Source organism: Podarcis raffonei, chromosome 3 (assembly GCF_027172205.1).
Source record: "Podarcis raffonei isolate rPodRaf1 chromosome 3, rPodRaf1.pri, whole genome shotgun sequence".
Taxonomy (NCBI): domain Eukaryota; kingdom Metazoa; phylum Chordata; class Lepidosauria; order Squamata; family Lacertidae; genus Podarcis; species Podarcis raffonei.
Genome location: NC_070604.1, coordinates 66,433,206 through 66,450,715, shown reverse-complemented (window position 1 = coordinate 66,450,715; position 17,510 = coordinate 66,433,206). Strand labels below are relative to the sequence as shown.

Below are 17,510 nucleotides of genomic sequence, written 5' to 3'. Positions count from 1 at the left end.
TGTAACTTAGTGAACAAATTCAGTTGACAAATTCCAAAGGAAAACTTATGTTAGCCAGCTAGACTTAAGGTAACTGAAATATGAAAATTTATCTTGAGCCATAAACTTTCATGACAATAAAGACATGCTTTCATATTAAATGTCCATCTATAAATCTATTTAAAATTGCCATTCTAGATCTTCTCAGTAAAATTTTAACATATGAACACAAAGAGAGCCTGCTGGTTCAGGTCAATGGCACATCTAATCCATCATCTTGTTCTCAGTGGCCATTCAGAAGCATGTGAGAAGCACACTGGAATTCAGAGGAATACTGCCCTCTCACAATGGAGGTGGAATTCTGCTGCTATAACATCAACATTTCTTTAATTTTTTCATTATATTTGTTCCAAAGCTATGCAACTGAAACTGCTAGACACCAAGTTATAGAATTATTGGTCAAACAGACCAATATGTAGGGTGGCAATGCAAATGTACTTTGTTAGTTGTTGTGTTAGCTTTCCAGCTGCCAACACAATTCATGATCTACAATGCAGTGAGCTCTATAACATATGCCCTCCTAAAACCCCGAATCTCCCCCCCCCAACTTTCCTAGCATTTCCTTGTTTGGGTGGCCTTGGGTTTTGAGAAACCAGGTCTATAGCTCCCATGCTGCCACAGACATTGGCTGAAGAGGGAAATAATTCCATCAAGCCCCCTCCCGAGAGGATTCTAACTGCCATCAAGTCAGTTACGGCAGCTTCCTTAGGGAAGAACGGTGGCAGAAGCTGCTCTGTCCTGCACATTGTTCAGCAGTTCTGCTCCTGGACCAGAGTGCTTCTGGTGAATAAAGCCCTGGCCATAACTGCCTCTGACACCTGTGAGTAGATGCTGTTCTTCTATACAAACAGAATCTTATAACAGTTATAAGAACTGTAACGTTATAAATTGAGCTCCAGCTTGCTTCCCCACTCTACCTCGCTCCCTGACCACTCCTTTTCCCTCATGTGTTATCTTTTTAGATCATAAACCTAAGGGCAGGGACCATCTTAAAGCTGATTTTTTAAAAAGTCATTTTGGCAGCCTTTTTGGCTGAAGGGTGCAATATAAATCCTTCCTTAACAAAACAGAGCCTTAGAACCTACAACTGCAAAATGAGTTCCAAAAATGGAATAGGGCTTCCCCACTTCATTCTTCCTACTACAACTTCATGTCTACTTCAAAAAGCTTCATGTGAGAGTTGAAGGTGTTCAGTGGGGTACAGGAGATTGCAGCAGAGGGAAGGGAAAATCAAGGACACTCTGGGCCTCTGTGGGATTGAAATGAAAGTGTTTGTTCATTAATGTAAATATAATCCAGTTGCATTTACATGTGACATTAAACCATGGCTTATTGCTATGTGAATGAGCCTGAACAAGTCTGAGTAAAAGGTCTAAGCTACTGCACTGCATTCTCTCCTTCTCCTGTACAGCTGGAAAGAGCCAAGTTTAACTTTCAAAGAATCCCAGTTTAGCATTATGTTCAAACCAGAGTTCCTGTTTAAAAAAAACTCTGGTTAAGTTCCAGAAGAAAACAATTTCAAATCATGGGTTATGAAGCTCAGTTCTTAAAACTAACCAGTTTGTTTTAAACCAACGTTCTTGGTTCAACAATAAGCTGGGATTCTTTAAAAGTAGGACTAAACTCTGCCAAAGTCCTCCTCCCAGATGTGCAAGCGGAGTAAAGCAGGGAGGATGTAAGCTAATGCTGCAGCCAGACATTTCAGGCTCATCCATGTAGCATTAAACTATGGCTTAGTATATTATGTGTTAACATACCCACTGACTTTGGCTGCAGCTGAGGATCGTCCTTTGTTTACTATATTTTATAGGGTTCAAAAAGCACCCCTATCCATTCATTCATTCTTAACAAACAAGCATCCACCCTATGTATTAAATTCTAGCTTTGTTGCCCATCGCTCTATTTTGATCTCAAAACAGACACAAAGCTTAGAAAACATACTCATTGTTTGCTAGTTTAATTATGGCTTTGGATAATATCAGTGGCCAAAGTTCAATTTCACATGTTGTTACTGGAAGCAGCATCTCATTGTCTTCATTGAAAGGTATGCTGTCATCCACAATGATCTTTCGCCAGCTCCCCTGCAAAAGAGAAAGGAAATTAAATGTGATTAGGTGGCAATGAAAAATTGTGTCAGCATGAAAATCTGTGTGACCTTCCAAGAACTTGACCCTCATTATAGATAATTTTAATAAATAGGGAGAGCAAATATGAAAGTCCAGTAGATTCTGTCTGCACAATGGAAAGCAGCACAGCTAGTACTTTCGAAATTGTTTGCAGGGTACTGATGAGCTATTCCTCAGTTGTCAGCTCTCGTGGTTTTCACCAATGCAAAACTATCCTCTCAGAACTAAAAGGATTAGTTGGAACGTTCTCACCTTATAAAAGCATAACGATAAAAGCAGTTTGTCATCTATCATTATTACTCATATGAAGTGGAAATAAGGGGTGGGACAAAGTGTGCTACTCAGATGCCACTGAACAACCATTGAGGGAGAATGTTATTGGAATGTTCTGGTACTTTGGGAATGCTTCTTATGCTTCCATGGCAATATATTAGAATCCACTTTTCTGGAACTTTCCAAAGCATCTGGAACAAGGGAGAATTATTTCCTCCTTGTTTACCTATGCTGTATATATAGGACATCTCATATATGGGATTGAACTCCTTTTCAATACAGGATTGTATCAACCTGAATCTACATTCACCTAAGTGTGGTTTCTCCTTAACAAATGTTACTATAATTTATATGCTTTAATGTTGGGTTTTGAATAGCTTGTGGGCACAGCTTAAATTTTAAAATGTATAATTTCTTGCTGAAGAGATAGAAATTTGTTTCAGCCTGTGCTATCTCTTTATATTCATGCAACATATAGTGGTCAGTATTTTGGTTCAAAATTTGTCATTCATTTATTTAAATCGTTGGCCATGCTGGCTGAGGCTGATGGGAGTTGCAATCCAATAACACCTGGAGAGTTGTAGCTTCCCCAACCCAAGGCTATAGGAAGCACTGGATTTCCCTTTCTGCAGACCATGTCAGATCTGAGAGAGACATGGAGAGATCCAACCCTATATGGCCCCTCCCTGTCATTGCAGAAGTGTCCACAGCCTCTGTGTGGAAAAGAATGAAAGGGGTGTGTGCTGGGGGAAGGCACTGATTCAAAGGATTCCTAGCCTGTCCAATTCTCTGGCACACCCACCCCTACAAACCAAGAAGAAAACCATGCCAGTTTTGGAGCTGTTGCTACTAATGAAAGGAAAACTGTAAAATAAAATAATAAACTGGAGAAGGACACAAGAGTGCAAGAACCTCACTTCCACCCTTCCAGCGAAAGATCATTAAGCCTTTGGATGAGGCCGCTCAAAGGCTTTCAGCCTTCAACCACCCCTCCCCACAACAGGACTGCAACCTATGTAAAATAAATGATGTGCATAATATATTCCAAAAAGATTGATGCATACTTACCATCCAATAAAGCTTTACCACATATTTTCCATAGCTATTGTACAATGGCATATGTCCCTTGATAGCTTTGCATAATGAATATATATGTTCCCATGGCTTCCACAAAAGCTGAGGTGCTTCATTTGCATTAGCTTTAGGATCAGGACTTAAAGCAGGTGCATTATACAACTTCCAAACTGCATAGATTTCACTTATTATCCATCTTATCAGCTGAAGTCAGGGGTTTTTTTGGGTGGTGAAGGAAATAAAAGAAGTCAGCTTTGTTCACAATACATACATATATACATATATAGTCTAACTCTACTTTAAAATGAAATACATAATGATAACAACACCATTTAATTGTATAGAAGCTAATAAAGCAAGTGCTGCACAGAGAACATTAAAAAAAGATGTCTGTGCTCAACAGAGCAGAATCTAAGCACCAATATGACATGAGAGAGAAGGATATGGGAGACAGAAAGACATATTAAAAGGTGCAGAGAGTACTTTATTTATAAATCACCAATCAATGGTGATTTATAAAAGTAGGCAATCAAAAAGCAGAAGAAAAATCAAAATAAAGCAGGGAACACTTTTCCAGATGAATTTATTGAGGGATCTCTTCCTGGATCACACACAGCAGGTGGTGTGTCAGTATTAAATAATCTGAAACAAAGACACCCTAAAGTAGCAAGCATGATCTGGAACCAAATGTGGCCATACATTAGCAAAAGAATGTTGTTAAGGGAGAAGGAGCAGAAGCCTGTCATCTGGGAGAATAGACGACTCCTTTCCTCTCCTGTCACCACACAGTTGTTCACCAGCAGCAGCTCTGACAGCATGGATCATATGTGCATGGGGACAAAGTGGAAGATCCTGTATGTTGTTGTGGGTGAACAGCATCCAGTCTCTAGACTGAGGCCAAGAACTTTAGTTAATTTTAACCAAAGCCTAAGGTATTCTAGTATGTAGCCCTCCCTTAATTAACAGTTCAAGTCTATTCTTACCTACTCAGAAGCAAGCCTTACTGGGTTTAGGGTAACATACTCCTTGTTGTTGTAAGGTGCAATCCAAATGCAATCCAAATCCTTAAGGCCAATGACATCAATGAGACCCCAACACGCTTAAATTCACCTGGATCCCCCCACTTTTCCCTTTCAGTAGCTCCCCTATAACACCAAACCCCTTGTTAAAATGGATGGAAATTGTTCTCAATCCATGTGTTATCATATATTTTTTCATATAAGCTAGCTCTTCAGCAGCTGGGACTCTACCCCCAAGCTGAATTTTTAAACTCAGTTCATTTTGAATTTTAAAATAGCTCAAGGTAGCTTACACCACTTTGAAAATGTAAGTGTGCTCATTCTTCCCTTCATTTAACCCTCCTTCTGTGGCATCACCTGCAACAGGTCACTTCGCCTTGCAGCATGGTAGAGCCATCCCTGCCCTAGGAAAAGGCATTTTACCTGTTTTATGACAACATCAAAAGTCTCCTCCATTCATCTACATAATTAATATGCTTTCTTTATTAAGAAGAGATCGTATACATACCTCACTGCCCATTAAATGTTCATTGGCTGAAAAAAGGTCAAACCATGCTTCATTTTTCACTACCACAGGCACCTAAAAAGATAATTGTAATTCTTTTATTAAAATGTTTATGAACGCTTATACATGTTCAAAATCTTAAAATAACTTATAACTGCCTACAAAATGTTAATCAAAAGTTAAGAAAGGTAATTTAAAGTAATCAATGCTAAAATTCTGTAAAAGACTGATGAACTGTTGTTGAACTGAGTTTGGACATTAGTGAAATAATCAGTGGATGACACACAATAGTGTGATAGTGGCATTGTTTCCCATTGTTTCCCATGGCATACATGCCCCCCCCCACTGTCATACACTGGCTAGGCAAGTTTTGAAGGCAAACACCCGCAAAACCTTTGAATATAGGTAACAGGTGGATAGTTAAATAATACTGGCCCAGATTGGACAATGTTTGAGGAGGAAAGTCATCTACATGTGTCTCAAAATTAGAGGTGTATGAGGATATGATTGTAATTATGCTTCTACAATTGCACTATGCTCTCCCCTACTCAAACAACTTGGGAACAGGCAGGAACAAATGGTGATGATCATAATGATGACTCTGAAATGGGCACCCCCCCAACCCCCACCACTACAACTTTGCAGGCAGCAAAATGACTGACAGGCAATTCCCACATTCTTTCTACTACCACAACAAAGACATTTTTAAAGAGCCTTTCAAGTAGCCCCTTGACTTACAGGCAGAAAAACAAAATAAACAGAGCGGCTAAAAAAACACACACAAGCTGGAAAAGTGCACTAAAGGGCAGGAGGAAACAGAAACTCTGTAGGACTCAATGGATTCATGTTGTCTGGTGTCCAAACAACTCACTTATCAATCACACCTCTGACACTCATTGGCTAAAATACTGACAGGCAAAAGAGTCAGGCTGGCTCTTTTCACAGAAATTGATTATATCTGCATATTTTGCTTATCTGCATATTTTGCTTCATAACTGTCTTTCTAGGAAGGGAGACACTTCTTTCTTTCTTTCTTTCTTTCTTTCTTTCTTTCTTAGGTCTTAATCTGGTGGGGGTACTAATGGGTGCAGGGTTAGCAACTCTGCTGTATAAAATAAACATCAAATAAGAAACATCTTCTCACCTTAGTGACTAAGAATTCTTGTGGCCTTCTCCAGAAACTCACTTTTAAAGAAGGGGGCAATTCAATTTTTCCTTCTGGATCTTCAAAGACATGCTGTAAAAAGCATTCATTATATATATATATATATATATATATATATATATATATATATGAGAAATATGCTTATCCTGAAGAGATTCAGTTACACACAATTCAAAGAAAAGTTGCAAACTTTTCACTTGCAAGTCTTTTTTTAGTAGCATATCTAATATTCTAATAGTGATCAAAAACTAAAGCTTAAACAACTGAGAGAAATAAAACACTTGTATGAAATGGAAACTATCAATTATTTTTAATTCTGAATTTTTAGATAGCATAACAACAATCATATAAGGAAAGAAACAATGTGTGTTGTAGAGACAAGCATTAAAAGACTAGCATTAGAAGAGCATAAATAACTCCACAGTAACTCAGGACACCAACTATCTATACTTTCCAGAAATAACTGAAGTCGTTTTTTGTTTTGACAAGCTTTTCCAGCTGCCTTAGGCTTTTATGTTGCACTGTTTTAAAACCTATCTTTTATTCTTTGTGCAGTCCACAAAATTATTTTTGCTGTTTTATGATGTTTGTAAATTGCCTTGAGACGCATGTAAAAGGCCATTCAGAAATATATCATCAACACCAGCATCATGATCATCATCATCATCATTAATCTGGGACATGTACCAGTCAAAGTCTGATACTATTTTGTTTGCTGCTCACATCGTGATAAGTACACAGATAGCTCTGGGAAGTGTGATGGGTCTCAGGCTTCTTCTCAGTCCTGGAACTATTGCAGGTGGAGGGGAAGAGAAGAGGAAGCACTGGAAAACAAGTCTCTGCCTCCACCCTACAGCTCGGAGATAGAGGAAGAAGGATGTTGGCTTGGCTTTGTGCTTGCCAGTCACTTGGAGAACTTGGTGAGCACAGAGTTGCACAAGGCTCTTTACCCCTTCTGCATGGAGCTGTTGAGGGGTGGGAGCTCATTATTACTATGTGTAAAATCCCTCTCAATGCTTTCCAGCTCATAGCTTGGAGTGGGAGAGAACAGCAGATAGTAATCATTGAGAGCCTCACACTGGGTTTTCAAAGCACAGCACCAAGTCAGTTACAAGACTCTGGCCCTCAGGGGAGGGTGTATGATCCCAGAGATCACAATATTTTGGTTGCCCATTGTACGATCCCAGAGATCACAATATTTTGGTTGCCCATGAAGGTCAGCCAAAAATTGGGGAGCTCAACTTTTAAATCTCACTGATTTTAATATAGGTTATAACACAGATGTACACACATCTGAGCAGTTCAACCAAAAAGTGCTTAACTTTGGCTGGACCCTATCAGCATATCCAAAGCTACTGGTGATCCCACTCAGAAATGCCTCATTTACAGACTTTCTCCTTCTACTGCTGGTGGGAAAACCTCCAGCAGTAGGTGTCTGCCCACCTAGGCAAAGTTGGGACCACCACCATAGTGTAGCCTCCTCAACAGGAAGCATTCTTCTTAGTGAAAGATACCAGCAGAGAGGTAACTTTGCACAATCCTGATCAGAAGGTGCTAACAAGGTCCTTCTATCAGTGCAGTGCTCTCCTTCCTCTACATGCTGTTCTGGGAGTTCTCCTGGTGGTTTCAGGGGAGGCATGAGGGTACACAGAGGGAGGAGAGGGTGCTGAGATACCCACTGCAGTAGTCCTTTTGCTGGCTTCCACCAGCAGCTGTGTTATGACTGGTGCCCATATCACTCTCTTAAAATGCAAAATGTGACCACTAGTTGGCAATGCTTGAGCTAAGGTATGATTCAGAAACAGCTAAGCACTTTTAACTTTAATATTAGTTTAATGAAAAGCCTCATTGCATTACTAGTATGGCGAGCACTCATTCAATGATGAATCTTTAAAAGGTGTGCTTAAGAAGATACAGGGTTAATACATATTCTCAAATACTGATGAATCTGAAAGAACTTTTCTGATTACTACAGAAAACTTACTAAAATAGGACTTCTTCCAGCTTTATCTTTTTCCTTTGCACCTTTTCCTGCATCCCACTTCTCTACATTGATATCTGCTTCATTCCATTCTGGCCAGATAGGAAATCTTGGTTTCCTAGACTCACCCAAAGGACCTTGAGGGTTTACACTAGAGACTGATCCAGTAATACCCCAAAGGCTGAAATAAAATGTGAGCACGAGAAGAGAACTTGCTGTTAGTTACATGGTAATCAACTTCCAAATTTTCTTATTCTAATTTCAGTTTCATACTGTTGGCAAGCACAATATCTTCATTTTGAACCCCATGCAAGTACTATCACTACAAATAAAATGAAGAGATAAGAAATACATCATTTGAGCAGCTTATTATATGTGCCTTATGACTGACACAGCTCACAGTCCCTCAGAAAAAGTATAAACAATTATCATTTCTACAACCAAAACAAGAGTCTTGTAGTAATGGGAACAGCATTTCTTTAAAAATCTTTATTTTCCCTAGAATGACCCTGGGAAAGATGCTATGATGAAATGCAATTCCCATTGGTCATTCACAAGGAAGAACGCTGTTGGGTTGCTGCTTATTGTAGCTCTGCCACTACTTGAAGTAGCAGCAAGTTTTTTTTTGTTTTGTTTCAATAAGACAAATCACAATGCTCTACTGCGTGATCAGGAAACCCGCATGAAACACAAACTGCTCCCCCTCCAGGCTTAAAAAATGCCTGCAACTTTTGTGGAGACAAATGACCCCAAATAATGAGGGGGACATTATTGTCCAAGCCTACTAGCCAGTTGGCAGGGAAATAGTGAAAACTCTACTAGTAGTAGCATCTAATTGAAGAGACATATACCTTTGAGCTGTTTGACATTCAAAGTGAGATTGTTTGTTCAGTGTTGTGCCAGTCTGATAATCAAGGGTGCCTTATTGACAAACAGTGCACATCACCCCTTCACCAAGCTCAAATGAATCCTTTACATAATACAAATGTTCACTGGGGCTGCGACTAAATGTCTGCACCTGCATAGAGAAGTAAACTTTGCTCTTGTACTGCTGTTGCATTTCTACCACCTCACCCTTTGAGGAGCTGTCAATGGAACCTTAATATCCATTTCAGTTGTGGTTTCCCATCTGTGGAATACTTTCCCCAGTGAGGTCTGCATGACATATTTTTGGTGCTAGGTGAAGACTTTTTCCAAAGCTGAGCTGATTTTGTTCTGCTGCTAGTGTGCTGCTGAAAGTTTCTTGCAGATGTCACCCAGGGGATGGGAGGGTGCATTAATTGTAGGTGTCTGCATGAGAAGGTATGGAGAATGTATGAGAATGCTAATGCTTTATATGATTTTTTAACAGTATAATGTATTTATGTTTATGTTCCTAAATGTAAGTCCCTTGGAGACCTTGGTAGCAAGTGACTAATAAAAACTAAAACTAAAAAATAACCCAAATGTACCAACAATTGAATTTTACTAGTTGAATTCAGACTAGTTTCTAAGTACCTACTAAAAAAAAATATTTCCATAAAATGTCTATAAAGACCATAGTAATTACTTTCTTCAACGTGTCTTCATTATTGTACCTCTAAGGCAAACATCAAGAGAAATTAACAAAGCAGGTGAAGTGCAAGATAGCAGACAAGCAGATTTTCCAATATTTTCCCATTGTGTAATAGTCTGTAGGGTGGTGGTAATTCATTTCCTCTTATTATATTGAATAGTGACAGCTCCTTAGATAACAGTTTATGTCTTTATTTACTTCAAAAAGACATACTGTAGAGCTGGAAAATGTGTGGAAAAGGGCGACCAAATGTTCATAGGGCTGGAACCACATCTCTAAGAGGAAAGGTTACAGCATTTGGGGCTTTTCAGACTTATGGAAAAGCATATTCATTAGTCCAATTTTAAAAGCAGGAAGGCTTCCTAATATTTTCCAGGTGCTTTATTTTTAACATACAGACTTAAATATTCAATATTATGCATACAGACATATGCCAACAAGCTAGGAGAAAGAAACTGACCTCTTTGAAAGTTTTATAGTTAAAAATATCACTTAATAGACGACAACAAGCTGCCATCAACCTCTTGATTTAAATACTATCTACAGCTCAGCAGTAACTAAACTTAAATATTTCCTGACAGCTGGGGCCAGAAGGCTTAGCTGGTGGTTTGTCAAAGTAGAAGAGAGATATGCTGCTCTGACCTGACACTATTTCGAGTACAGCTTCGTAAAAGACTTCATATATATATATATCCTTTGGGATATATAAGCAGTGACTTGACTAAGGTCCATCTGCAGAACAATGTCAGGATTGGTTGTTGTTGTCATTAGGTTATTTGTTTAAGGGTTTCTTCCCCACTTTCATATTAGACAAGACAGCAAAACAATCCATCTATAACAAAGAAACCGAGCTTGGAAACTTCTGCCTGCTAAACTTGAAAGGGACCCAGGACATATATAAAGCCCAGCTGTGGGGTGTGCTCTACTTTTTAAAATAAAATTGGAAAGCAGACAATTATATCACATTTGGTACTACATTTTATTTCCTGTTCATCCCCAGGTTTCCCCCTTGTGCCCTTTTGAAGAGGAATAGGTGAGGCCTCTTTATGCTATAAAGTCATACCTCGGGTTACAGACGCTTCAGGTTGCATGTTTTCGGGATACAGACGAGCCAACACCCAGAAGTACCAGAGTGGGTTACTTCTGGGTTTCAGCGCTCGCGCATGCGCAGAAACACCGAATCGCAACCCGCGCGTGCGCAGATGTGGCGCTGCGGTTTGCGAACGTGCCTCCCGCACGGATCATGTTCACAGCCTGAGCGTCCACTGTATTAGTAAATAAATGAAATGGATAAAAGTGGATAAATACCCCAAAGACTTGTTTATCAGTGGCCACTAACCATGATGGCTGTAAGTGTATTTGACACTTCTCAGCTGCTGAGAATAGCTGTCATTATCTTGTGTTGGGGCATGTGGCTAGCCACCATCAAATCCACAGTGATAGAATTGATGGCTCTTTAGAATGACCCTGCACAACTATTATTACCAATCAGCTACTGGTTTAGCCAACTCCTGTTGAAATTCTGTTCCAGTCCTTCCAAAAAATAGTAAATATGGTTAGTTCTCAGGTAGGCATGACATGTCTTCTGGCCACACAAGCAGTCTTATACTCCTTTCTTCTGCATCAGAAGACGTTAGTATTCGAGGCTCAAGAAAAGTATGAGAGCTTTCTGATATAGTAACTTATTTAATTCCCAGTTACCAGGAAACAGCTGAAACGGCTTGATATGCTCATTCAGAAGTTCCTGGAGACTGATGTGGCATCTCCTCTTTTAGTTGATTAGGGGGAGCAGTGGTGAGAGAGGCAAACAGACATCACTGAAGACAAAGTAAATCCAATGCTTACTAAACCAAATAGACAGTACAACACCCAGCAATTTGGTACTATACCCAGAATCTCAATAGCACTCATTCAACACCACTAACTGATGACAGTTCTTCCATATTTTGTATGAATTCACTCTTAACCACGGCAGGTATGCTTACTGTGTACCAACAGGGTGCACATAACATAAGGAAAAGTAGAAAGTGGAAGGATGGTTGCAGTGGAAAGGCCCAGCTTCAGTCTCTGCTCAGCCTTCACACTCACCGAGGCCAATTCCTGTACCTGTTGTTAAGGACTGGGAAAGGGAAGTGTGTATTGTCACATGATGAGCTCCTTCCCAAGTTTCCTGAAGGAAGGGAGAGACAATAAATGTGCAATCTACGCAGAATCCTTTAAGGTTTTGAGTCCCAGCCAATCCCAGGTGCTGCAGTTCCTCAAGAATCAAAACAAGGCCACCAACAGCTGCAAAGTACATGTGGCAGAATACAGCATGTGGCCTAGAAACAAGAATCAAGGACATTTAGCACAGGCAAGACTTACTTGAGTAGCTGATGGCTAGATATTGCTAAACTGCAGCTGGAAAGAAAAAAATTGATCATCATACACTCAACCTTTCCCTAGACCTCAGACACTGCTTTGGCAAGGATAGTGCACTCTGCACGCGCCCAGAAACACTCTCCCCCGCTATTATCGCTTCACATCTTCCAGGAGCGAGTCCTTAACCTTAGAAACAGAAATGCATTAAAAGAGGCGGCGAGTTGGGCGCAACCCGCAAGGAACGGGGGCCGCCTGAGAAGCGGAGGGTATTGGAGCCTTACTCTTTAGCGGGGAAGGGCGTCTGGAGAACGTTGTTGCTCTTCACCGGCTCCTTCTTTTTGCTTAACTTCGACATGCCAGGCTCCCTTAGACGAGCTTCAGCGCCGCCGCAATAGCTCGCCTCCCTCAGGTGTCGGCCGCGTCAGCGTCCATTCCGTTGCTAAGAGACGCCAACTCAGCCGCAGAGATAGAAACGGGGATAGAGTGACACGCGTCCCGTACTTCCGGCAAAATAAAAAGCACGGAAAGTTTGAGTCGCCTACACCAGCCTCGCAGTCCTCAATGCCCACTTCCGGTCCGGAACCTTCCCTCCTAAGCACAGTAGATAGGGAATGTTCTTTACCATAGAGCTGCCGCCGGGTAGATGGACGCCTCCCTGAGTCCATAGAGATAAAAACACGCGCCTCCTGGCTTCCTGTTTTTATTTATCGTTTGTGTTTTTACGCTGTTGGGCGAAAAGCCCGACGAGTGAACAAAGCCGGAGGCGCAAGGGGTTCACGCGCCGCTGAGCGCAGAGAGGACGGTGTGGCTGTGTGTTTTCAGGGAATTGAGATACAATTGAATTGCATACTGAACAAAATCAAGTATCTGTATATCATCTTGCGTAAATCGTTCTTCCGCTGCCTGTCCATATCTTGATAACATGTTGAATATCTTCATAAATACAAAGAGTGAGAAGGGGACGGCTCTTCAAATCTGCATTAATGTTTGTTTATTTAGGTGGCGGAGCGGAGTTCAACTTAAACATATATAATGTCCGAGAAATAAAACAATTTGAAAAACCCAACGGTGTACATCTTTTCTGCTGGAGGCAGTTATTTGTCCAGAGGAGTTACTGAAAGCAAGTATTTTATCTGTTAACATTAGCCTAATCTGAGAAGTAGAAGATCTCGAGATGGAATAGTTGTGATGTCTTTCTATCATTAATGTGGCAATATTAGTCAACTACATTACAAGGGGACGCCGATCGGAAGGTCAGTGGTTCGAATCCCCGAGACGGGGTGAGCTCCCGTTGCTCGGTCCCAGCTCCTGCCAACCTAGTAGTTCCAAAGCACATCCAAGTGCAAGTAGATAAGTAGGTACCACTCTGGCAGGAAGGTAAACGGCGTTTCCATGCGCTGCTCTGGCTTCGCCAGAAGCGGCTTAGTCATGTTGGCCACATGACCCAGAAAAACTGACTACGGAAGCGGACAAACGCCAGCTCCCTTGGACTGTAAAGTGAGATGAGTGCCGCAATGCCCAAGTCGTTTGCGACTGGACTTAACTGTCAGGGGTACCTTTACCTTTTACAAGGGTGTCAGAAGCCACTCTTAAATTTATGACCTACAGTACAGAATAATGATACTGGAGTACCCAGAGCTGGTCCACCCATGAGGCAAGGTGAGGTGACCACCTCAGGTAGCAGGATCTCCAGGTCAGCAGATCCCTAGGTAGATTTTTATTCCCCACCCTTATTCTTGATGTAGCTCTTCACTCACCTCTTCTTTCCTGGCAGGGAAGGAGCACCGCTTTGCAGTTTGCATCAGGTGCCAAAATGTCTTGTGCCTGCCCTGGGAGTACCTTACCAGATCAACTGTTGTGCTCAGTACAAGCAGTGAGGCACACACTCAAGGAAACAGGAGTAAAAGCAAAATAGTTCTTGGAAACAAGATAAGGGAAAGAAAACATTACAGGGGAAGGAGTTTGGCATTAAAATGCAACAGATTTTCAAGTAACTCAGATTTGCAAGGATTGGGGGTCCTGTGGCCCTCCAGCTGGACTACGTCTGAAGGACTGGTCTATACATACAGCAGAATGGAATGCACCACTTCAGACAAGAAGTGAGTGGTGTCACTTTTGAGTACTTGCTTTTTAAAAAATCCTGCAAGCAGAAGACAATGCATCGGAGAGAAAGTTTTTTTAAAAAAATAATAATATTTATTAAAGTTTCAAAAAAGTTACAAAAATGAAAAAATGAGAAAAGAAAAAAGAAACAAAAAATACAAAATACAGAAAAATAAAAACAATTAAAAACAAATCAGTCTTTCAATGTCTTGTCTTTCATTTACTTGTTTCCCTGACCTCCTCACACCTCCCTTTTTTGTATTCTAGTTCAATAGTTGTTTCAGCAAATCCTTACCATTTTTGCTTTTATCTTAATAATTTATCTTAATATATTGTAGCTTTACATTCTCACCTGTTAACAATCCATTTTTACATACCCCTTTGTAACATTACTGCTAAAACCACATAACTTCATTCCAGCATCCTTCTAACATTCCTTAATTTTACAGTGTTTCTGTAGATAGTCTTTAAATTTCTTCCAATCTTCTTCTACCGACTCTTCTCCCTGGTCTCGGATTCTGCCAGTCATTTCCGCCAATTCCATATAGTCCATCACCTTCATCTGCCATTCTTCCAGAGTGGGTAAATCTTGTGTCTTCCAATGCTTTGCAATAAGTATTCTTGCTGCTGTTGTAGCATACATAAAGAAAGTTCTGTCCTTCTTTAGCACCAATTGGCTGACCATGCCCAGGAGAAAGGCCTCTGGTCTCTTCAGAAAGTTTTATTTAAATACCTTTTTCATTTCATTATAGATCATCTCCCAGAAAGCCTTAATCCTTGGGCACGTCCACCAAAGGTGAAAGAATGTACCTTCATTTTCTTTACATTTCCAGCATTTGTTATCGGGCAAATCATATATTTTTGCAAGCTTGACTGGTATCATGTACCACCTGTATATCATTTTCATAATATTCTCTCTTAAGGCATTACATGCCGTAAATTTCATACCTGTGGTCCATAACTGTTCCCAGTCAGCCAACATAATGTTATGTCCGACATCTTGTGCCCATTTAATCATAGCAGACTTCACCATTTCATCCTGAGTGTCCCATTTCAACAGCAAGTTATATATTCTTGATAATATCCAAAATGGAGAGAAAGTTTTTTGTCCAACTGCATTGGCTTTCTGTTTGCAGAGAGGTTTAACAGAGCAGTGTTGGGAAAAAGCGAAACAAGTTTGAAATACACAGTCCCCTGTAGTACAGCTTTGTTCTGCTACATATGTGGACCAGCCTTGAATGTACACAACAGAGAGCTGCAGCCTATCCAGTTCTCTTATTAAGACTGGTGAGATTTGGGTCTGACTCATTCCTGTGAACTGTTTGACTTGCTTGGGGTTCTTTTTTACAGTATCAGTTGCAGTTACGGGGTGGGCGGGGAATGTACAGATCATTGCATCTTCTAAAACCTGTCCAACGAAAGCTCATGAAGCCTCCTAGAACTTAAGGAAATAATGGATCTTCTGGGGAAATGAATTACTCAGTTACTTCGGACGTTTGTTAATCCACACTCTGTTTCTACCAAAACATCATCTCCCAGTACAGTACTTAACCCACATGGAATAATTCTTGACTGACTCCCACTGAAGAGAAGAGAAACACAATGTATTGACTACAAATTTTATTTATACAAAATATAAAGAGCACTTTAAAGTTTTAGAAAACAAAAATAGTGTCAAAAAAGCAGGGATGAGAACAGAGAACCGATCCTGAGCACTGTATTGGAGCAAATCAAAGTAGACAATTGCTTTTGCTTTTACACACACAAACAATTGGATTTCGTATTAAAAACTTGGTGTACAAAGTAGAAAAACTATCAACATATATTTTCTTCCAAAAATATTTAGAAATATATAGTACATATTCTAGTGCCTAAATAGACACAGGCAACACATGTTGGATTCCAAAAGGGTTCAGTGGAGACCTATCTTCCTAGTTAGTGTTGATGCAGAGGGTGGCACAGGCTGGATGTGGAAGGAATATGCAGGCTACACATTCCCCAAACTGCCTTGTCTCATTACCTACTCATGCACCTATGCAGTTATGCTAAGCAGGAAAACAGCTAAACTGAACAATGTGAATTGGAGTGCACTATATAACTCTTAGGCAGCAGATTATGCCCTTAATGTGGGAAATATTTTAGAACTTGTATGGTTTTAAAGAGCCACATCCAACCAGGAGCCAAAAATACAGAAGCAGTCAAGAGTCCCAAACAGGGTTAACTAGGATGATGCAAGGACACCAACTGTTGCCAGTATGTCATGGGTTATATACTGTGAGCAAGTGGTTTGGATATAGCCTAAGCATTCATTTTATACCTGCTGGCTCAGTTTATTCATCTCATATATACAATAAGTCTCAAGCTTTATTGTGGCAAGGATCCTTTAGGTCAGCATTCCCCAATTTTGGGTTACCAGATATTTTTGGACTACAATTTCCAAGCATCCTTAGCCAGCAGGCCAATGGTCAGGAATGATGATGGCAGCTGTAGTCCAACAATATTTGGAGACTCAAGATTGGGGAAGGCCAAAGTTTCATAACTAACTTTTGACCATCCCCAAGTATGGTTAAAAACTTAAGGCGGATTGTTTATGTGGGAGCAAGTAAATTAGGAACAAAGAATAGGACACAGAAGCAAGTTGAGACAACTAGTTCTCAGGAAGAAAGGAACAAAGAATAGGACACAGAAGCAAGTTGAGACAACTAGTTCTCAGGAAGAAAAATTATTCCAAGAGAAGAAATTGTTCTTAATCCTGGAGAGCAAGTGGACAACACAGACGTAGGAAAAACAACAGTGATTGTACATGTACACACATGTATGTATAGTGTTACAGAACCCTTCATTTCAACTAGAGGACACACCACAGCAAAATGGGGGGGGGGGAGCCAGAACATGGTTCTTGTCCATCATTCAGGAAACCCTCGAATTAGGCCAGCCTACTCCATCCTGGCCCTTCTGGTGTCTTGGGACTGTAACTATCATTAGCCCTGGCAATCATGTCAAAATTAACCTCACAACAAGGCTGTTAAGGGAGAATATTAGCTTAGAAATCCAAATATAAAGGCTTCACACACCAGGGCCATCATTCCATTTTGCCTAGTGCTGTTTACTCTGACTGGCAGCAGCTGTCCAAGCACAGAGCAGAGATCTTTCCCAGCCCTTATAGTGTAGGGATTTTAACTTAATATTCTACAGTGGAAGGCATCAGCCCTTCAGTCGCTCATCAGGGAGCAGTAAGGTCACTGTGCAGTTTGAGAAATACACGAAACTAAGCCAGGGAATAAACCACATTTCATTTACCCTTCAAAT

The 17,510-nt window shown here is 40.5% G+C and overlaps 1 protein-coding gene and 1 long non-coding RNA gene across 5 annotated transcripts in view; one reads left to right on the top strand and one right to left on the bottom strand.

Annotated features, from left to right (window-relative positions):
* The window catches only part of ADGB (androglobin), a 70,301-nt gene extending 57,693 nt beyond the window's left edge, over nucleotides 1-12,608 (bottom strand). For 2 of the 4 annotated variants that reach the window (XM_053382115.1, XM_053382116.1), the window contains exons 1-6: nucleotides 12,380-12,608; nucleotides 8,186-8,363; nucleotides 6,181-6,273; nucleotides 5,040-5,111; nucleotides 3,507-3,716; nucleotides 1,981-2,120 (exon numbers count right to left, since the gene is read on the bottom strand). In XM_053382115.1, the coding sequence (XP_053238090.1) occupies nucleotides 1,981-2,120; nucleotides 3,507-3,716; nucleotides 5,040-5,111; nucleotides 6,181-6,273; nucleotides 8,186-8,363; nucleotides 12,380-12,453 (767 nt within the window). In that variant the 5' untranslated portion in view covers nucleotides 12,454-12,608. Of the gene's footprint in view, nucleotides 1-587; nucleotides 741-1,980; nucleotides 2,121-3,506; nucleotides 3,717-5,039; nucleotides 5,112-6,180; nucleotides 6,274-8,185; nucleotides 8,364-12,379 lie in introns of those variants that run through there. The other 2 variants (XM_053382114.1, XM_053382117.1) reach the window with 2 other exon arrangements.
* Nucleotides 812-16,819, top strand: LOC128410631 (uncharacterized). The gene is made up of 3 exons (XR_008329558.1): nucleotides 812-859; nucleotides 13,873-14,270; nucleotides 15,303-16,819. It is a non-coding gene; the product is annotated as an uncharacterized LOC128410631 (long non-coding RNA).
* Nucleotides 16,820-17,510: the final 691 nt, after the last annotated feature.